The 22,970-nt window shown below is 42.9% G+C and overlaps 1 protein-coding gene across 1 annotated transcript in view; it reads left to right on the top strand.

Annotated features, from left to right (window-relative positions):
* Positions 1–9,593: 9,593 nt before the first annotated feature.
* LOC112256837 (rho GTPase-activating protein 5) overlaps positions 9,594–22,970 on the top strand; it is a 59,460-nt gene continuing 46,083 nt past the window's right edge. Inside the window, exons 1-3 of the mRNA XM_042325302.1 lie at positions 9,594–9,850; positions 11,534–15,420; positions 17,173–17,323. Coding sequence (XP_042181236.1) covers positions 11,725–15,420; positions 17,173–17,323 — 3,847 coding nt within the window. The 5' untranslated portion in view covers positions 9,594–9,850; positions 11,534–11,724. The remainder of the gene's footprint in view (positions 9,851–11,533; positions 15,421–17,172; positions 17,324–22,970) is intronic.

Below are 22,970 nucleotides of genomic sequence, written 5' to 3'. Positions count from 1 at the left end.
TATTTTTTATACGTTTGCAAACATTTCTACAAATGTGTTTTTGCTTTGTCATTTTAGGGTATTTTGTGTAGATTGATGAGTGAACATTTAAAAACAAATCTATTTTAGAATAAAATTAGCAAAATGTGGAAAAAGTCAAGGAGTCGGAACACTTTCCGAACACACTGTCTTTACTGTACAAACAAACGTCCATTGACTTTAGGTCAACTTTCGGAATAATGCTAGTTGATCCCCAAAATATCATTACAACAACCATATATTAAATAACTAAATACGGCAGTATATCATTTGTTTATGTTCATCAGAAAACCACAAGTTCCTCTAAAAATACACATCTCCCTCCAGTAAGTCTAGATGTATTCCTGAAAGGGGAACGGTGTAAAGCGAAGATGGAGAAGTGAGACTTAGAGAAAGATGAAAGGTGGCTGTATGAGGTGAAATGAGGGAGATACTGCAAGGCAGACCTGCTAGCTCAAGGCTACACAGTCACACCTGACAACGCCAGCACTGAGGAGGAAAATGCCAAAGGGTCCAAAATGATGACTCCTGTGTACAGTAATTATTGCTGTGGCTCTTACAGACACCGGACAGGTTGGATGCTTTACAGATGAAACGTGAGAGGATGGCCTCGTTTGCCAAGTTCTTCCTCCAGATTTCTTTCTCTGACGGATAGAGAGTGTGTGTGTGTATTTGTGGGAGTGAGAGAGTGGGAGAAATCCATTCAGTGAGTATTTGATTCAGTACTGAGTGACTCCTTAGTGACTGGCACTCTTCCCTATGGGCAGCTGCCAGTGGCACTTGCCCAGACATGTGGTGCTTTTCTAGGCAGAGAGAAGCAAGGTATTCCCATACAAACACAACAGCATAGTTAAACATAGTTAAACAGCTCAGCTGACTTAAATGATCTCCCTCTCTAGGTTGGGGATTTCTCTCTGTCTCAGTCTGCAAGCTATTCCCTTTTTACTGCACTATTTTTGACCAGGGCATTTACGGCTCTGGTCAAAGGTAGTGCACTCAATAGGGGGAATAGTGTGTCATTTGGGACATATCCTCAGTCTTTACTGCAATAAACATACCATGATACAAAGGAATGAACTACGGTACTTCCTGAAGAAAAATCTATAATAAAATTGGGAAAGCATGGGGGGGTCTGGTGTCAGTGACATTTGAGCCCCAAGAAAATATGTTGATTGGGAATTTATGTTTGTACACAGATTCTCAATTGTAATCTTATGAAGTGTAAGTCTCAAGGCTGTGGGTAACTGGTGAAAGGAGTCAGGCGCAGGAGAGCTGAGATGCGCGGACAAGGTATTTAATTCAAGAAAACACCAGTATAAACACAATACTATGGTGGTGGAAAAATACTGATACCACAAAATAAATGGGCGTAACAACAAAACCCGGCAACAATAATACCAGCCTTACAATAAAACAAACACGCACACAAACATGGGGGAAACCAGAGGGTTAAATAATGAACATGTAATGGGGGAATTGAAACCAGGTGTGTAGAAAACAAAGACAAAACAAACAGAAAATGAAAAGTGGATCGGTGATGGCTAGAAGGCCTGTGACATCGACCGCCGAACGCCGCTCGAACAAGGAGAGGGACTTCGGCGGAAGTCGTGACAGTAAGGAAAATAAAATTAATATGTGTGTGTCTAAAGAGTTTTAAAATGCCATAACCTCATAACTCATAACATGCTATGCACTCAATTAAAGTGCTCAAATATTTAAGATGTAAAAATAAGTCTTCATACTGTATATTTATTGCTGTAAATCATCCTAAGTGAAAACATTAATTCTACACGAGACATAAATATTTTATTGATTGAGGTTATGTTAAGTCGTTTTTTTTCTTTGAGCGCTATACTTTAAAAAATATATTTTTACACTATGGTTAGTTTTGAAAATCTCTGATTGAAAAGATGGTTTCTATTTTCCATTAAATATACCCATGAATTCAGTTGGGTGTCATTCCAACAGTTCGCTCTGCTTCTTTCAGCAACTAAATTAACTATAACTCTCTATTGTTGTATAAGCCACATCCTGCATTCCAAAATTAGAGAAGAATGGATTTTCAGAGACCAAAAAAAAAAACATCTGTGATTTTTTGCACTCTGCAGGCAGGGATACTTTCACTTTCTAAAATCATTTACTAAACCTGCCATTCAAAATACAGAGCCCTGCTATTGCTGTATGCCGTGACCTAAAAAAAAACTTGTCTTTGAACTTATTATCAGACAGATTCATATCATGATAAAACAATCTCCAGACCTCATCATCCCAATTAGATAAAGCTTAGCTGCAGGGTAGGATGGAGTTGGTGTTCATGGTGGTGGTGGATGAAGTCTCTCACACTCCAGCTCTAGGCAATCTCCCCACTCCTTATCCCCCACATCCCCCCTTTCCCCCCTATCCGTGGCCCCATCTCCCTTGACCTTGGGGTCCCTGTCCTGCCTGGCAGGCCCTAGCGTTGATCCATTGCCATGCCAATGCAGCTACGGCAGGGCTCTGGGTAAACAGCAGCAGCTGGTTGCAATTGTGCTGTGTCACTGGGAGGGCATGTGTTGGCTCAGAACAGGAGTGAAGGGGTGGGGGAGGTAGGGTGGAGGGAGGCGGAGGGGGGACTGCAGCAGCGCCCCCACACACCCCAGTCATCTGTCTTCCTGTTCTGCTCTCTGCATACTGCTGAGAGCTCTAGAACTTTGCAGACTCAACGTTGCTAACAGAGCTGAAAAACGACATGCAGACTCAACACACTGCTAACAGAGCTGAAAACGACATGCAGACTCAACACACTGCTAACAGAGATGAAAACGACATGCAGACTCAACACACAGCTAGAAGAGCTGAAAAATGACATGCAGACTCAACACACAGCTAGAAGAGCTGAAAAATGACATGCAGACTCAACACACAGCTAGAAGAGCTGAAAAATGACATGCAGACTCAACACACAGCTAGAAGAGCTGAAAACGACATGCAGACTCAACACACTGCTAACAGAGCTGAAAAATGACATGCAGACTCAACACACTGCTAACAGAGCTGAAAACGACATGCAGACTCAACACACAGCTAGAAGAGCTGAAAAATGACATGCAGACTCAACACACAGCTAGAAGAGCTGAAAAATGACATGCAGACTCAACACACTGCTAACAGAGCTGAAAACGACATGCAGACTCAACACACAGCTAGAAGAGCTGAAAAATTACATGCAGACTCAACACACTGCTAGAAGAGCTGAAAACGACATGCAGACTCAACACACTGCTAACAGAGCTGAAAACGACATGCAGACTCAACACACTGCTAACAGAGCTGAAAAATGACATGCAGACTCAACACACTGCTAACAGAGCTGAAAACGACATGCAGACTCAACACACAGCTAGAAGAGCTGAAAAATGACATGCAGACTCAACACACAGCTAGAAGAGCTGAAAAATGACATGCAGACTCAACACACTGCTAACAGAGCTGAAAAATGACATGCAGACTCATGCAGACTCATGCAGACTCAACACACTGCTAACAGAGCTGAAAAATGACATGCAGACTCAACACACTGCTAACAGAGCTGAAAAACGACATGCAGACTCAACACACAGCTAGAAGAGCTGAAAAATGACATGCAGACTCAACACACTGCTAACAGAGCTGAAAACGACATGCAGACTCAACACACTGCTAACAGAGATGAAAACGACATGCAGACTCAACACACAGCTAGAAGAGCTGAAAAATGACATGCAGACTCAACACACTGCTAGAAGAGATGAAAACGACATGCAGACTCAACACACTGCTAACAGAGCAGAAAACGACATGCAGACTCAACACACTGCTAACAGAGCAGAAAACGACATGCAGACTCAACACACTGCTAACAGAAAAGAAAACGACATGCAGACTCAACACACTGCTAACAGAGCAGAAAACGACATGCAGACTCAACACACTGCTAACAGAGAAGAAAACGACATGCAGACTCAACACACTGCTAACAGAGATGAAAACGACATGCAGACTCAACACACTGCTAACAGAGCTGAAAACGACATGCAGACTCAACACACTGCTGACAGAGCAGAAAACGACATGCAGACTCAACACACTGCTGACAGGGCAGAAAACGACATGCAGACTCAACACACTGCTATCAGAGCTGAAAAAAACGACATGCAGACTCAACACACTGCTAACAGAGCTGAAAAACGACATGCAGACTCAACACACTGCTGACAGAGCAGAAAACGACATGCAGACTCAACACACTGCTATCAGAGCTGAAAAACGACATGCAGACTCAACACACTGCTAGCAGAGCTGAAAAACGACATGCAGACGCAACACACTGCTAGCAGAGCTGAAAAAGGACTTGCTTTCAGAGCCTAGGATCTCTGTTCAGTGCACAACAGGGGAAACCATCCATGTAAATTGGATGATATCCTAGGCCTAGGACACAGCAGTGTCAGATACACATTGGAAATACAAATACAAATACTGCTTTCTTTGGTATCAGGATACACATTCTTTACTCTCCTTTGATTCAGTTGTTTCAGTTTGGAGTTCTTTATTTCAGTGTCAAGCCTGGTTTGGAGCTTATTAGGGCTCACCTCTTCCCCTGCAGCTCCAGAGTAAACAAGGGACCAAAGAGCCCAGTGAGCCACAGGCTAAGATGTAGAGGGACTCTCAAACACAACTGGCAGGAGACTGTAGATCTGAGGAGATAAAGAGAGAGATTTGAGGGTTGGTGAGGTGAATAATTCATGATTGTGGAGAAGGAGATTTTAGATGAAGCAGGGGTACTGTGTAGAGCCGGGACCATACCAGTATTGCGATACTCATTAGTATCGTGGCAAGGAAACAAAACAGAAAGTGGTTGTAACTTTTTTAGGAAAACAACCCTAGAGAGACAGACAGAAGAAAGCTGGGGTATTGGCCTGCAGCTGGGTTTTTGATGTCTGGGTGGGCATGCCCACAGAAATGTAATTATTAGAATGGGGACCCCCATTCCAGTGGGTGCTGAGGAAGCATTAAAATTTATGTGGTCTGAGGGGCTAAGTCCATTATAGGAACGTTGTGTCTATGGGCATGGCTGGGTGGTGTGTGAGACTTGGTCTGGGCGCATCAACATCTTTACCTTGCTCTCTGTCTGCTGCTGAAGGACGTGTGTCTGAGGCATGGGCCAGTGGTGGGGATGGATGAAATGGAGGAGCTCACTAATGTTGCCTCGACCTCAGTGTTCAATTAAAAATTAAGCTTAGGCTGCTATAGTAATATGTAGCAACTTCACCATCAGCTCTCAAGGACATTCGCTTCTGTACCAGGACTTGATCCAAGCAAAAAACTAAATCCAATAGGCCTTTATTTTTCCCACAATCTAGAGGTGATTATACACTGTACATCGCTTTGAGGGGAATTTTATTTGTGATTGTTTGTTTGACAACCTTTCAAGTCCATAGTTAAAGAGATATAGCACACACTTGCCGTAAATGACATCACTATCTTCAGATTAATAATTTACCCACATAGTCACTGTAGTTTCAATAGCGATAGCAAGAAGGCAGTCAATATAGTATGAAGTGTTTTGCAATGTTTTAAGGCCTATTCTTGAGACAGATGGACCTTACATATCTAAGACAGATATGATGGTGGTGGTTATTCTAGGAGTTCCTTGTCTAAGGCCTACAGTATGTTATGTTTCAGCCAAAATACTAATGCACCATAAGTGCTGCATTGGATGTTACAAGAAATGCCCCTCATCTCTCACAGGAAGCTATAGCCTTTTGAAACTTAAGGAGATAATAGTTATAGATCAGAAATAATGCCAAACATTGACCATTAGAAATCAGCATCACCACAACACAAAGCTACAGTGATTAATCAAGCTTTGTTTCCACTGTGAGACTGTTTCCTCGGCTGAACGCTGCTTTCTATTCACATGCTGTGGCCTTCCTGGCTAATGCACAGAAAAAAAACGTTTTAGTCTTGTTTCCTTCCACCTGTTAGCTAAAAGGACATATAAATACATGGATGTGACAGGTGGCTTGGTGGCTACAAGCAGCTACCTCCCTGTTTGCAATCTACACAAGCAGGGCAGACTGAGGTTAAATGGAGGCGACAGACGATTTCTCTCAGGTGATCAAGGGTCCAATTGATAGTGAGGTCTCACCAACACCTTAACCTGCAGACAGAGAGCATGAAGACACCATTGTTGTGAATTGAACACAAACACTCACTAACACAGACAGACTTGAAGCTGGTAGTAGCTACAGCCCTTAGTGACCCCCCTCCCCGCCAGATAATACAAATGAAGCCTTAAGCACAACTGAACATCAAAGGGTTGTTGTGAGTTGTTTTCATTGAGGCACTTTGCATTTTCCTGACTAATTTGTCATCTGTTCCAAACGTATAAAAGCATATGTTTTATAATGCAGACTAAGACCTGTTGCTGACAATGACAGAACCATTTGGATGTTGTGAGTTTTCTCCTGTACAGGCTGTACTGTAGTGTCATTGATGTTTAATACACGTGCATGGTGTTGTGCTGACAGGAATATATACAGTATAGAATAACATCCCATCCCCATCCTAAGAATTATACATTTTTTGGGGTGTTTGCGAAAACAATCGGTATGAAGGAAGTTGCATGTCTATACTCTAGCAGCTTATAAGTGCATACGCTTCCAGTTCAACGTGGGAGGCTGTCATTAAGGTTTTTTAACATGAGTATCTCCCATAGGCAGCTGTTTCACGCCTTATGAAGGGCACCCTGTCGCGCATGGAAAACCCAACTCGTTTTTTGCTCAAAGAGAAATTAATTGTTATGGTTCCTTATGATAACACCACTCCGCATCATTGACATGAAGAGGGCCAAAAGCAGAATGAACAGTTATTTAAATGGTATAGGACTTCATACATTTATAACCCATACATACCACATACATGAGCAGTACATGAGTGTTTCATAACAACCACAAGACAACGAAAATGTCAACTTACTTATACAGTGCCTTTACAAAATATTCATACTCCTTGACTTACTCCACATTTTATTGTGTTACAGCCTGAATTCAAAATGGATTAAATATATATTTTTCTCTCAAACATTTACACACAATACCCTATAATGTCAAAGTGAAAACATGTTTTTAGAATCTTTTGCAAATGTATTGAAACTGAAATACAGAAATATCTATTTACATAAGTATTCACACCCCTGAGTCAGGGCGGTGGTAGACTCAGACTATACTGATCGGGCAGGGTAGTTGAAAGAGAAGGCAATTACCTTATTGTTCTGAGGACAAGGAGGGTGTAAGGACCAATAGTTAAGATTCTCAACCAACACTTACATCAGATGAGAACACACTACTTACTGCCTGTTGCTAGGAATTATCACATCTATTTACAGGTTGTTCTTGTTCCATCACAAGCTTCACACTTGCATGGCATGGCAACCTCACACATAGTCTGCTCTTGGAACTGATTTGAATTAAACCATTGGCTAATAAATACGTTCCCTCCTCCTCTTTTTACTGCATCACTTGTGACAACAATGACACCGATGACACTGTGTGAAAGTTATATTGATTGACCTTTGACATGTAAGCTGCAAAGCACTGAGAGAGAAAAAAATAGAGAGAGAGAAAAAAAAAATAGAGAGAGAGAGAGAGAGAAAAAGAGAGAGCGAGGCAATGAGCCTTTTGGCTCTGAGTCTGTTAAGTTTGTAAGTAACTAGTTAACTAAAGGTTCAATAAAAAATGTAAAATAAAACTAAGGCTCTGATTCCAATGCCTTGTTCCTGTTCATATTGATAGATGCCAACCCAGAACTCTGGGATCCTGTGTGAAACAACTCCCACTTTCTCTCCACCATTCAGCGTTGGTTGGGACAGAATGCCCACTCTCACTAGAATATTTACACTCTGTTTCAGTGTGCCATCATCAAAACAACAGTGCGTAGAACTATTAAAAAAACGATTTTAGTTTGAAGGATAACATGAAAATATGAACACTTAAGTGACACAAACAATTGGACAAAGCTCCCTGAGCCTTCCAGCTCGTCCCTGGTGTTTAATGTCGCAACAATTGAAGAGGGACAGTTGAGCCCAAAACAGACCCAGACAATGGAGCTTGGACTCTCAGCTTCACTGTTAAAGGCTATTGCATTATGATGGCTAACAATAAAATAGCACAGCGATGTCTGGATTTCCAACTCAATGTAGAAAAGGCTTGTATAAAAGGGTTGATAACTTTGTGTCTGTCAGTTGTGAGGGACACACTTTCTTTGATACAATTGTTTTCAGAAACTTACTTCCTATCACATGTTTTTCATAAGATGCTTGATGCAGATACTTTACATGCACATTACAACATGTAAGTTGAACATCATCATGTACCTTCATTGCATATGAATAGTTTATCTACTAGGGCTCTGTCAATCTTAATGGATAAAACCAAATCAGGTTGAAATTAACTGTACCTCCTGGATAGAACCAAATCAGGTTGAAATTAACTGTACCTCCTGGATAGAACCAAATCAGGTTGAAATTAACTGTACCTCCTGGATAAAACCAAATCAGGTTGAAATAAAACTGTACCTCCTGGATAGAACCAAATCAGGTTGAAATTAACTGTACCTCCTGGATAGAACCAAATCAGGTTGAAATTAACTGTACCTCCTGGATAAAACCAAATCAGGTTGAAATTAACTGTACCTCCTGTATAGAACCAAATCAGGTTGAAATTAACTGTACCTCCTGGATAGAACCAAATCAGGTTGAAATTAACTGTACCTCCTGGATAGAACCAAATCAGGTTGAAATTTAACTGTACCTCCTGGATAGAACCAAATCCAGAACAGTATAAAACATGTGTAGAAGTGTAGACTATGGTTGAGTGAGAGACAAGCTGTAGGGATCCCCCCTTCCCTCTAAGTCAAGATAAAAGCAAGAGCTTAACAAACAAGGTTTTGCAAATCTGCCTAGAATCCACTAGCGGAGCATTGAAAGTAAAGGCCTTAGGGTGAGCAGCATATTGTGTAGTATTAAAAACCTGCCGCTGAATTTCTCCAGAGAGCTGTACACTATTTTGAAAAAAAACTAGGTTTGTCTGTCATATAAAACCCTCATGGAATATTATTGTAATTCACATGAATGTTACTGCAATTCTTCAGATGGTTTCTTTCAGATGTGCATATCCCTGTAATAAACTTGCTATAACCATGTAATAACTTGGTTTGGCTCCACACTACAAGTAACCACAAAGATGTGTCAGTAGCCTACTGTATTTGCAAAACTAGATGGTCCAACCTTATGTACGATTGAACAATGTAGGTTATTACATTCTCTACGTAGATGTTTATTCTGGTTGACAATGTGCCATCTCGTGGACATGATCCCTAATCACTGGTCTCTAATCACTATCACAAAAATAAGCCACCAAATATTTAGGCATTAGCGAATACTATTTCCAGACATGATTAATTCACACAATTACATAGCAACCATGCACGAGCGTCGCGCCCCTGCTTTGAGCCCTAATGGAAAAGTTACTGGGGAGAGAGAGAGAGAGAGAGTGGGTGAGAGCAGGATGTATCAGTCGCCATTACTGTCCGGGATGAGAGAGAGAGGAGGGAGCAGGTCTCCGATTACACGCATACCACCAATTAAACAAAATATATAAAAACAAACACATTTGGAATAGAAAGAGGATACACGGAACGTTCCCCGTGAATTGCAGTGCACGAGCCGTTGAAAAATGGAATTTGCTGGAGTAAAATAATACACTTGGAATGCTACCTTTTTTCGTGGTATCGGAGCTGGGAGCGACCATGTTAGGTAGGGGAATGTATTTGGAATGGACTGAATCGAATTTCTTCATTAGCTACACCCTGGATAAAATTGTCTGTGTCAAATAAATTCAATTTTTTTCAATTAAGGATCAAGGGACGAAACGAAATATTCCGGCAAGGTCATTCGTTTGTATTTTGCGCTGAGTGAAATGTATTATTGTTCGACCAGCTACCACTATTTTGCTATCTAACTAGGCAGTGTTAGCTACAGCTAGCTAGTGGGCTAAGCTCAGCCAGAGACTACTCTGGAAGCAAGCGATTTTAGCTTAGGCCCTTGAGTTGGCTATACAAGTCATTCTTCCAACCAAATGCCATTGATGATGGGGTTATCATTGTCATAGTTTCTGATTACAATGGCATAGCCAGAGACGTAACCTTTTATTGCATGGGTTATTATAATTGTTACCATGTGCAGATAAAGCAAACCACGTTTGCTAGCAACCTAATTGGAAGTGTGACAGTTTCACTTGCTGGACGTTTCTTGCTTGATAGTTCGCACGCAGTTAATGTTAGCTAGCTAGGACAGGTACATTAGCTAGCTAACTAATGAACCTCGGATTGTTGCAAGATGATAATTGTTACTGACAAGTTGTCCAGAGCAGCGTCGTGCTTTTGAATAACCTCTACATCTCGTGGTAGAGGATTGCTTTTGAGTTTTGATTGGTGTGCCTCCCTGGCAATGACATTCTTGGTTGAATACCATTATCATCCATTATTGACTGGGGTTTAGAAGAGCGCACCGTTCAGAACGTAGCAGATCAGAAAGAAATGTAACCACAGCCAGGCACTACAATGGTTTGCTAGTGATAGGCTACCTTCTCACCTGGGCAGTGCTAGTCACACATCTCGATAATAACAAAAAATGCAGTAGATATGCAATAGCTAAATTCCTGTTTAATACTAGAAGCGCGGGACCGGTGTAACTACAGTATTATACATCGGACGTCAAAACTGGACTGTTTGCTTTGTAAGATGTCATGATGGGGTGTGTTGCATGATTCTTAGGTGACGAACATGCGAAGTGGAACAAATAATAGCCAGTATTGTTGTCAAAAGGTTAAATGATGACAGGTGCAATAGTTCTCTAGTAACATCTGCAACAATAGCATTGCTGGAGTAAACTGAAATATAATCCATATTGAATGATGAATAGTAGGTTTCTTGGATTTGATAAATAACTAAATGATGATCTTTTCTCCTTATGCTTTTTTCATTATTTCTAGGTCACTGCCTCCAAGTCTGAAGTTGCATAACATTTTTTATCTTCTGCACAAATTGGATAAAATTAGTTTTTTTAATGGAATGACCAATATCTGTGGGGGGAAATTACTCATGAAAAGAGTCACTGACACTGAACAAGGAACTTATTTGTTACACTCCTACAGACAGTACAGGATTTATCAACATTTTTATTTGCAGTTTATCACATTTTTTTTGCAGGTTAACCTCTGTTGTAGGTTATTGCCTCATATGACTGGCAGTCTCTAGAGCGGAAATAGCCTACTGTAACTGTTCAGATTGTATCATTAGTCCTGTGGATTGTTTGCAAAAGTTGTTCACTATAAAGGGAATTCAGTGCCATTTGGTACGTAGACCATATTAGGCCTATATGATCTGTTTTTGTGTTCCTATGTGTGTGTAGTTCAATTATACACTCTTTCTTTTTCAGGGAGGTCATAATAATGGAGAACCAGCTGCCCTATCCCAGCTCGAGGATCTAGGAGGATAGAGCGATTCAACACTAAAGGGAGAAAGCCATGAACGTGCACCAGCCCCCTATCTAACTAATTGGAGTGGAATGATAGCTGTGCTGGTAGAAACCTTTCTTGAAATTGACAAAGCAATGACAGGGGGAATATAATGGCCAAGAACAAGGAGGCACGCCCCCCAACATATGCTGTTAGTGTTGTCGGCCTCTCAGGGACAGAGAAGGAGAAGGGCAATTGTGGCGTGGGCAAGTCCTGCCTATGCAACAGATATGTGTGTTCCAACGCTGACGGCTACTACACTGAGCACACTTCTGTGTTGAGCACAATTGACTTTGGAGGTCGTGTGGTGAACAATGATCACTTCCTCTACTGGGGTGAAGTGCCACACCGAAGCGATGACGGGCTCGAGTGTAAAATTCAAATTATTGAACAAACCGAGTTCATTGATGATCAGACTTTCTTGCCACATCGCAGCACAAACCTGCAGCCCTATAGTAAAAGGGCTGCAGCCTTCAAGCTACAGTCTGCTGAGAAGCTGATGTACATTTGCACCGACCAGCTTGGCCTGGAACAGGATTTTGATCAGAAGCAGATGGCCGATGGGAAACTCAACATTGACGGTTTTTTATTGTGCATAGACGTGAGCAAAGGCTGCAATAGGAAATTTGAGGATCAGATGAAATTTGTCAACAGCCTTTATTCTCAAATGGTCAAATCGAAAAAGCCCATCGTCATTGCTGCAACTAAATGTGACGAGTGCATGGAGCAGTATCTAAGGGACCTTCAGGTGTTCGCTGCAAGCAAAAAGAACCTCCTGGTGGTAGAAACGTCAGCTCGATTGAGAATCAATGTAGACCTCTGTTTTAACGCATTGACCCAGCAGATGGACAAAACACGAGGCAAACCCAAAATCATTCCTTATTTGGAGGCCTATAAAGTTCAGCGACAATTAGTAGCCACAGTGTCCGACAAGTTTGAAAAGAGGATTGTACAAACCGTCAGAGATTATCACACAAGTTGGAAAACAGTGAGTAACATGTTGAAAAACCACCCCGACTATGAGGAATACATCAACTTGGAAGGCACCCGAAAAGCTAGAAACACCCTCAACAAGCACATCGAACAGCTGAAGCAGGAACATATCTGGAAAAGGAGGGAAGAATACTTCTCGAGCCTGCCAAAAATTCTCAATAACTTGCTCAACAACTTGGAAGAACTCGAGAACCTGAGCTGGTCGGAGGCTCAAAGTATCTTGAAGAGCAGGGCTGAGTTTCATTTCTGGTTTGTGGTGCTGGAGCACACTCCGTGGGATGAGACGGACCAAATTGACAAAGTCAACGACAGAAGAGTGCCCTTTGATCTCCTTAAAACGTTGGAAGGGGAGAAGATTTTTCAGAACCATGTCCAGCATCTGTTCTCAGAGAAAATGCGGTTAGAAATGAAGAATAGATTCAAGAAGACATTGGATAGAGTCCATTTCATCAGCCCTGGACAACCCTGGGAAGAGGTCATGTGTTTTGTCATGGAGGACGAGGCCTACAAGTATATCAGTGAATCTGATCACAGGGATGTTTACAGCCAGCATCAGCAGGAAATAGTTGAAAGGGCCAAAGAGGAATTTCAGGAAATGCTTTTTGAACACGCAGAGCTGTTTTATGACCTTGATTTAAATGCCACCCCAAGCTGTGACAAAATGAGCGAGATCCACACTGTGCTCAACGAGGAGCCCAGATACAGAGCTCTGCAGAAACTGGCCCCTGACAGGGAGTCACTTCTTCTCAAGCACATCGGGTTCGTCTACCACCCCACGAAGGAGACGTGTCTGAGCGGACAGAGCTGCGTTGACATGAATGTCGAGCAGGTACTGGCTAACAGGCTAGTTCAGCTGGACCATGGTCGCTCTAATCTCTACTATAACAGTGCCAACATTGATAAAGTCAATTTGTGTCTCTTGGGAAGGGAGGGTCTCGCACAAGAACTTGCAAATGAAATCCGAGCCCAGTCCACAGACGAGGAGTACACCCTGGATGGGAAAATCTATGAACTGGAGCTTCTGCCTGTTGATGTCAACTCAACGTTGCTCTTTAGTCATACGTGGGCGTCAACCTTCAAACCTCACGGAATCTTCTGTGTCTTCAGCTCCATAGAGTCGCTAAATTGTATTGGCGACTGCGTAGGGAGAATCAGGGCAGAGATTGCACAGAACAGGAGGGAGAGATACGCACCGCCATTGCCATTCATTCTAATCCTAGCAAACCAGAGAGACAGCGTTTGCAAAAATATGCCTATATTAAGGCATCAGGGCCAACAGCTTGCAAATAAGTTACAGTGCACCTTTGTAGATATACCTTCTGTTACCTTTCCACGGAAGTTTAACGAGTTCCAAATTAAACAGGCTCTCAGAGGAGTATTAGAAGGACTAAAGCACAACTTTGATGTGATGAGCCCTCTGCCGTCCATCAAAGACATGTCAGAGACCGACTTGAGGATTGTTATGTGTGCTGTGTGTGGGGATCCATTTAGTGTAGACCTCATCCTCTCACCTTTCCTGGATTCACATTCCTGCAGCGCAGGGCAACCTGGCCAAAGTAACACTCTGATCCTCAACAAAATCATTGGCGACAGTCGCAGAAGAATACATGTTACTGTCCTCTCCTACCACTCCTCCATCGGAATCAGGAAGGACGAGCTCGTCCATGGATACATCCTGGTCTACTCAGCAAAACGCAAGTCCTCCATGGCGATGCTCAGAGCTTTCCTGGCGGAGGTCCAAGATGTCATCCCTGTTCAAATGGTGGCCGTCACAGACAGTCAAGCAGACTTCTTTGAGAATGACCCAATCAAAGACCTCATGACTGAAGGAGAGCACATCGCTACAGAGATAACCGCTAAATTCACAGCTCTCTACTCTCTGTCTCAGTACCATCGTCAGACGGAAGTCTTCACGCCGTTCTTCAACGAGGTGCTAGAGAAGAAGAGCAGCATCGAGAGCGCCTTCATGTTTGACAGCTCTCGAGACTGCACGGGTGCGAGTGAAGATGTCTTCCCCCAGTCTCCCCACAGCCATTCCCCTGCTTACAGTTACTACCCTGACTCAGAGGACGACACCGAGGCTCCTCCACCTTACAGCCCCATCGGGGACGACGTGCAGCTTCTTCCAACGCTTAGCGAACGTGGAAAGTGCAGGATCGATCTGGAGGGGAACGAGTACCCTGTCCATAGCACACCTGTCGGTGACCAAGAGCGCAACCACAGAGTGCCTCCCCCGGTTAGACCCAAGCCTATACTATCCAAGCCCAACGTCAAGAAGTTGGACCCCAATCTCCTGAAGACCATTGAGGCTGGGATGAGGAGCAACAGACGACAACGCAGCCCCATGGCCCAAGGTGAAGACGTCGAGGCGTCCGACAATTACGCAGACCCCGTAGACACTCTCCTGAAATCAAAGGGCTTTACCGACAACATCTACGCTGTCCCGGAGGACACCCACAGCAGGACCCTCAAAATGCTTCACGTCTCACACGGGGACGAGGAGAACGGCTTCGACCACAAGGCGCAGGCCAGCAGGAGGCCCACCAAGTATAAGCACCGCTCCAAAATACTCTTCAGCAAAACCAAGATGTACCACAGACGTGTCCACTCCGACGTCAGCGATGATGAGTCTGGGCCGGCCATGCAGAAGAAGAAGAAGGGCAGGGCCCATCGGGGCAGTGAGGAAGACCCCCTGCTGTCCCCTGCTGACCCCTGGAAGGGAGGGATAGACAACCCTGCCATCACCTCCGATCCAGAGCAGGATGACATGAAGAAGAAAAAGAAGAAAACGCCAAAGACAAAGGAACCTAAAAAGGTAAGTGTTCTGATTCATGATTACTATAACACAGATTCAGAATGGTCTGCTCTCATGATTACTATAACACAGATTCAGAATGGTCTGCTCTCATGATTACTATAACACAGATTCAGAATGGTCTGCTCTCATGATTACTATAACACAGATTCAGAATGGTCTGCTCTCATGATTACTATAACACAGATTCAGAATGGTCTGCTCTCATGATTACTATAACACAGATTCAGAATGGTCTGCTCTCATGATTACTATAACACAGATTCAGAATGGTCTGCTCTCATGATTACTATAACACAGATTCAGAATGGTCTGCTCTCATGATTACTATAACACAGATTCAGAATGGTCTGCTCTCATGATTACTATAACACAGATTCAGAATGGTCTGCTCTCATGATTACTATAACACAGATTCAGAATGGTCTGCTCTCATGATTACTATAACACAGATTCAGAATGGTCTGCTCTCATGATTACTATAACACAGATTCAGAATGGTCTGCTCTCATGATTACTATAACACAGATTCAGAATGGTCTGCTCTCATGATTACTATAACACAGATTCAGAATGGTCTGCTCTCATGATTACTATAACACAGATTCAGAATGGTCTGCTCTCATGATTACTATAACACAGATTCAGAATGGTCTGCTCTCATGATTACTATAACACAGATTCAGAATGGACTGCTCTCATGATTACTATAACACAGATTCAGAATGGTCTGCTCTCATGATTACTATAACACAGATTCAGAATGGTCTGCTCTCATGATTACTATAACACAGATTCAGAATGGTCTGCTCTCATGATTACTATAACACAGATTCAGAATGGTCTGCTCTCATGATTACTATAACACAGATTCAGAATGGTCTGCGCTCATGCATTGAAGAAAATCAATGTTTGAACTATCACACTGAGAGTAAATGTGAATTGTACTTTTTGTTGAATGTTGCAACATTACTTTCTCCTGGCCAAGCATGCACTCCCATTCCTTAGCAATTAACATGGGATATAACACAAGCAATGACAACACAATCACGGTTAAATATGACCGCCATAGTTGAGGAGTGAGAGGAGAATTGGGTATCCCACTGTATTGTAGTCTGTTAAAGGCATTTAGAGGCAGGCAGGGTTCCCAGGGTGTGGAGGAAGTGCTCTGAGGCATGAACCAGTGGACAGCTTTTATGGTCCAAATGTGACCCTATTCCCTATATAGTGCACTACATTTGACCAAAGCCCTATGGTCTCTGGTCAAAAGTAGTACACTATATAGGGAATAGGGTGACATTTGGGACATAAAAGCTGTCCACTTCACATTTTCACTACAGTACTGTACAGTAGGTCCACACTCACAATGACGTTTCAAGGAGCTTGCTTCATTCTTCATTTTGTAAAATGATTTTGTCTGCACATAACAGGACAATCATACACAAATGTTTTGGTTGAAAGCCAAACTTCATATATCAGCATGGTGAATCGTTTTCACTACAGTAGCACCACTGCCATTAAGTATACTCTTGTTGTTTGAACATTTTGATGTCTTTGATAATCAGGCAACATAACATTAACAAAAAACTAAATGTTAGTTCTTGCAAGGTGTTTTACACTTTTCTTTTTCAATTAGAGCTTAAGTCTTGTGGGGAATGACAACTCTTTTGAAGAATTGAAATTGAAAGGATGAACTTTATTTCTGTAGTTTGTTTTGAAAATGATGCTATTATGTTTTCCTTCAATTCACAGCCAAAATCCAAGCCCACAAAGCCTTTGTACCCTCCCACACGGAGGAATTGGGAGAGCCACTACTTTGGTGTTCCCCTACAGAATCTGGTCACCCCGGACCGGCCAATCCCCTTGTTCATTGAGAAGTGTGTGGACTACATTGAACGCACTGGTAGGTTATTTTATATCATTTCTCCCTCATCCCTGATTTGAGTTGTTGTTACTATTTGACTGTGTGTGTGTGTGTGTGTGTGTGTGTGTGTGTGTGTGTGTGTGTGTGTGTGTGTGTGTGTGTGTGTGTGTGAAAACATAGGCTACCCCAAATATGTATGCTATTTGGTCGGAATTCACTTGAGCCTTTTGTGGCTGCTGCTAACAAAATGTGTCATTCAGTCATGCTGCCTTTTCACGATTAGCTGACAGTTCTTGGGATTTCAGTTGTGTGATAATATGATAACCCCTCTGCTCCAACTGACTGGCATGACCTTTATGACAGAACGTCATTGTGGTTGAGTTTACTGTTATTGCATTACAAACCACGGATTTCCAGAAAGAAGAGAGGATTCATTTATTACAGGTATAGTATGATTCCTTCTTAGATTCCCCGCCTGTTTGTATCGACTTAACCTGCTTAACGTGCTTAAGCTCTTACTTAGCGCACTTGATCCTTTTAATTGTTGGATCTCATGTAATGTTAGGGGTTAATCTAGTGATTCATTCGGCCCATGGGTTTTAAACAAGCTTATTCACTGACATGCCAAGCTACATTTGTTCACAGTCCTTTAGTAGTCAAACGTAGCATTGTAGCAATATTGTTTCCCCTTGCAGTGAATCAAAGGGTTTGAAAGGCCTTAGTTTCTGCAAAGTGCATCAGTCGCCAGATGTAAGCCACGACTGGGGAGAGAAGACTCCTCTAACTGCTTACACATTCAATTGAGGATTTAATTAAATGCTTCCTTTTCCCCCACTAATAAATGGTGTTTAATGGGGGGCAGAAGAGGGGAGGGCGATGACTGGGCATGGTGAATGATTAACTGGAATTTGATGTTGATGCATTTGGAAATCTCATTGGCCATTATTCTCTCACTTAGCCTAATGCTAATGCCGACCAATATTTTGAATGCAGCAGCAGAAATCTCCCTCTAGGTTATTCGTAATGATATCTGATTTGTAAATATGCAGTTTACCTTAGTGTCTGGAACTGGAAATTATATCATCTCTGACTGCAGTGAACCCTCAATGGAGCATTCTTTTTTATGTATTTTCTAAATTTAAAATTATTATTTTTGGGGAGTTGAACGTAATCTCTGAAGATATGTTAAACCAATTAAACAAGCTCAGTAAAAAAGTGGATTGTTTTTGTTTGCTATGAAGTCAATGGAATAGAGTAACTTCATTCCAGTAGTAGTCATTGGAAACTCCCTGCTTGCTAGGCTATTGGTATCAGGGGCATCTTTCATTGCACTGTGTGCCCCATGCATATCATGTGTATATGATGAAAAAACTAACTAAAAAACTAACTTGAAACCTGAACATGACTGCCGTGTTCAATGGAAACATTGACTGGTATTGACTCAATACCCAGTAAGTGAGAAGCCTGAGGTCTCAGACAAGCCAACATTGTGGTGAATATCAAAGAGGTGAATTTCACACGGATCTGAGTAGCCTAGTTTGTGGCAGGTTTACATGCCTTTGAAGCAGTGGGCTGTGTGGCAATGAGACAAGCCCAGCACACTGCTGTGTGGCAATGAGACAAGCCCAGCACACTGCTGTGTGGCAATGAGACAAGCCCAGCACACTGCTGTGTGGCAATGAGACAAGCCCAGCACACTGCTGTGTGGCAATAAGACAAGCCCAGCACACTGCTGTGTGGCAATGAGACAAGCCCAGCACACTGCTGTGTGGCAATGAGACAAGCCCAGCACACTGCTGTGTAGCAATGAGACAAGCCCAGCACACTGCTGTGTAGCAATGAGACAAGCCCAGCACACTGCTGTGTAGCAATGAGACAAGCCCAGCACACTGCTGTGTGGCAATGAGACAAGCCCAGCACACTGCTGTGTAGCAATGAGACAAGCCCAGCACACTGCTGTGTGGCAATGAGACAAGCCCAGCACACTGCTGTGTGGCAATGAGACAAGCCCAGCACACTGCTGTGTGGCAATGAGACAAGCCCAGCACACTGCTGTGTGGCAATGAGACAAGCCCAGCACACTGCTGTGTGGCAATGAGACAAGCCCAGCACACTGCTGTGTGGCAATGAGACAAGCCCAGCACACTGCTGTGTGGCAATGAGACAAGCCCAGCACACTGCTGTGTGGCAATGAGACAAGCCCAGCACACTGCTGTGTGGCAATGAGACAAGCCCAGCACACTGCTGTGTGGCAATGAGACAAGCCCAGCACACTGCTGTGTGGCAATGAGACAAGCCCAGCACACTGCTGTGTGGCAATGAGACAAGCCCAGCACACTGCTGTGTGGCAATGAGACAAGCCCAGCACACTGCTGTGTGGCAATGAGACAAGCCCAGCACACTGCTGTGTGGCAATGAGACAAGCCCAGCACACTGCTGTGTCGCAATGAGACAAGCCCAGCACACTGCTGTGTAGCAATGAGACAAGCCCAGCACACTGCTGTGTAGCAATGAGACAAGCCCAGCACACTGCTGTGTGGCAATGAGACAAGCCCAGCACACTGCTGTGTGGCAATGAGACAAGCCCAGCACACTGCTGTGTGGCAATGAGACAAGCCCAGCACACTGCTGTGTGGCAATGAGACAAGCCCAGCACACTGCTGTGTGGCAATGAGACAAGCCCAGCACACTGCTGTGTAGCAATGAGACAAGCCCAGCACACTGCTGTGTAGCAATGAGACAAGCCCAGCACACTGCTGTGTAGCAATGAGACAAGCCCAGCACACTGCTGTGTGGCAATGAGACAAGCCCAGCACACTGCTGTGTAGCAATGAGACAAGCCCAGCACACTGCTGTGTAGCAATGAGACAAGCCCAGCACACTGCTGTGTAGCAATGAGACAAGCCCAGCACACTGCTGTGTGGTTGGATGAAATAGTTCCTGTTTGTGGTGCCTGTGGATGTTTGGAGATGGAAGTAGGGCACATTCTGGTGGTGCAGAAATGGTACCAGACTAGATCCTGTGGTTATGTTTGATGGTGGGAGCCTATTTCTGTACTCAACGATTGGCCGCTGGTGTTCTGTGGTGGCGATGGTTATAGACTGGTGTGTGTTCTGTGGAGGCGATGGCTATAGACTGGTGTGTGTGTTCTGTGGTGGCGATGGTTATAGACTGGTGTGTGTTCTGTGGTGGCGATGGTTAGAGACTGGTGTGTGTTCTGTGGTGGCGATGGTTATAGACTGGTGTGTGTTCTGTGGTGGCGATGGTTATAGACCTGGTGTGTGTTCTGTGGTGGCGATGGTTATAGACTGGTGTGTGTTCTGTGGTGGCGATGGTTATAGACTGGTGTGTGTTCTGTGGTGGCGATGGTTAGAGACTGGTGTGTGTTCTGTGGTGGCGATGGTTAGAGACTGGTGTGTGTTCTGTGGTGGCGATGGTTATAGACTGGTGTGTGTTCTGTGGTGGCGATGGTTATAGACTGGTGTGTGTTCTGTGGTGGCGATGGTTATAGACTGGTGTGTGTTCTGTGGTGGCGATGGTTATAGACTGGTGTGTGTTCTGTGGTGGCGGTGGTTAGAGACTGGTGTGTGTTCTGTGGTGGCGATGGTTATAGACTGGTGTGTGTTCTGTGGTGGTGATGGTTATAGACTGGTGTGTGTTCTGTGGTGGCGATGGTTATAGACTTCAGACTTCAGAAATCATTGCCATGTTATCATCATCATTATACCAGTGTTTCCCACAAGCACATGGAGTACCCAGCCTAATAGAAAAAGTAGCCAGCCAGTTAAGATTGTTTTGCCGAACAAGCTCTATTTTGGTGTTCTCTGTTACATTCTATTGCTTTGATTCCATCCGAAATACACAGATTGGAAAACATTTTTGTGGTATTGTGTTTACAATTTAAATGACTAAAAATGTATGAGTTCAGTGTATTGTTTTTTACATTTTTATATCATCTTGAACTAGGCCTATATGATCAGGACTATTTTCTAAGTAAGAGAACATTAAACCTTTTAATCATTTAACCCATCTTCCCTTGAGATTCATGTATTTTACAGCAAGATGTGACTTCCCACAATTATATTTGTTCTTCGAATTATGTATTTGATTTAAACTGAACAATTTAAATTGCCTAAATGATCTTGAATAAAAAATAAAAGGTTACATTGTGTGTTTGTGCCACAAAACAAATTGTGTGATGGCCACTTTTTCAAATGAAAAAATTGGTCTCTAAAATAAAAGGAACAGGTGCTCAAATAAGTTCCATACATGTTAAGAGAAGATAGAACGACATGAGTTAAATTAGTGGAAAGATTTCAACAAGTGTTTGCAACTCTCTTTGTGAATTGCAGTATGTCATTTGTTCCAAAAAGTACTTGTTGAACAACTGATCCACAGGTTTCTTTTTAAAGAACCTTGGAAGAGTCTGCTGACTTCCACAGGCTTCAAGCTTCCTTTTAAGAGGCATTTTCTCAGCCATCTGTAATACAGGTATGATTGAAGAATGAAGCAGGTGTTAATCATGAGCCTTGCTACACAGAAAGCAGCTGTTGACTTCTCCATTGTCAACACGTTGATTAAATTAGTAGACCTACTTTATATCAATATTTTAGAAAATACCATAGAAGTAACACTAGCTTTTAAAACAATTCAATCTGTTTTTTTGTATCGTATTTTGGACCAGTGAGACGCTCTAAACTAGCCTACCTTTTGTCCCTTGCAGTGAGTAGGATTCACCATCTTCATCGAATGTTTTCATAATTTATCTGCAGATAATCGACCAAAAAGCCTACCCGTGTGCAAATTAGTGAACTAAATAAATGTCTCTCTTACCGATGAAATTTCGTTAGGCTACTGACGAGTCACTCACTTCAACGTTACTGTCTGGCAAGTCCTGATGGACTTCATATCGAAATTACAAAAGAGATCTTTAGCTGACATGTCCCAATGTGATACCATGGACATATAAGTTGTATGATTTATGAATGGCAAGGATGTATGAGATTGACTTTATTCAGTCAGTCCAACACCATTTATAAACTAGTCAAGCTTACTGTTCGTCAATCAAAGCACAGTAAGCCGATGTACCAGCACATCGTGGCTGCATTTGAAACAAGCAAAATAAAATAAATGAATGTGCCAGAAAACAATAGGCTAAGTGGTTTCCGACATTATAATGGACATCCAAATGGACTCACAGACGATGAAGGAGCATCGTGCTCTCTCCCTCCTTGTAAAGACATTTGACTGCAACCACAGTGTACACAACACACAGACCCAGGTTCCAGGATGCAGGACAGACTTCAGACCTTCAAACTAGAGGTGCTTCTCTGAAATCGCTCACTTTGTGACTGACTGGCGCCTGTCCTATCAATAGATCGCTAGAAGATGCGTATCGTTCATTCTAGTGGGAAAGGGCTCGGCTGTCTTTTTTTCTGACTTGCGAAATGTAAAAAAGTAGCCTAGTTAATTTAAGTGAAAAAAGTACATCTGAAAATGAGTGTGTAACCGGCTGTATAGCCGACAGCCGGCGCTAGTGGAAACACTGTCATACATCTTCACGCCGGCACTGGTGGAAACACTGTCATACATCTTCACGCCGGCACTAGTGGAAACACTGTCATACATCTTCACGCCTTTACTAGTGGAAACACTGTCATACATCTTCACGCCGGCACTAGTGGAA

Source organism: Oncorhynchus tshawytscha, linkage group LG08, assembly GCF_018296145.1.
Source record: "Oncorhynchus tshawytscha isolate Ot180627B linkage group LG08, Otsh_v2.0, whole genome shotgun sequence".
Lineage (NCBI taxonomy): Eukaryota > Metazoa > Chordata > Actinopteri > Salmoniformes > Salmonidae > Oncorhynchus > Oncorhynchus tshawytscha.
The sequence above is the reverse complement of the archived record's forward strand: the minus strand, read 5'-3'. Positions and strand labels throughout refer to the sequence as shown.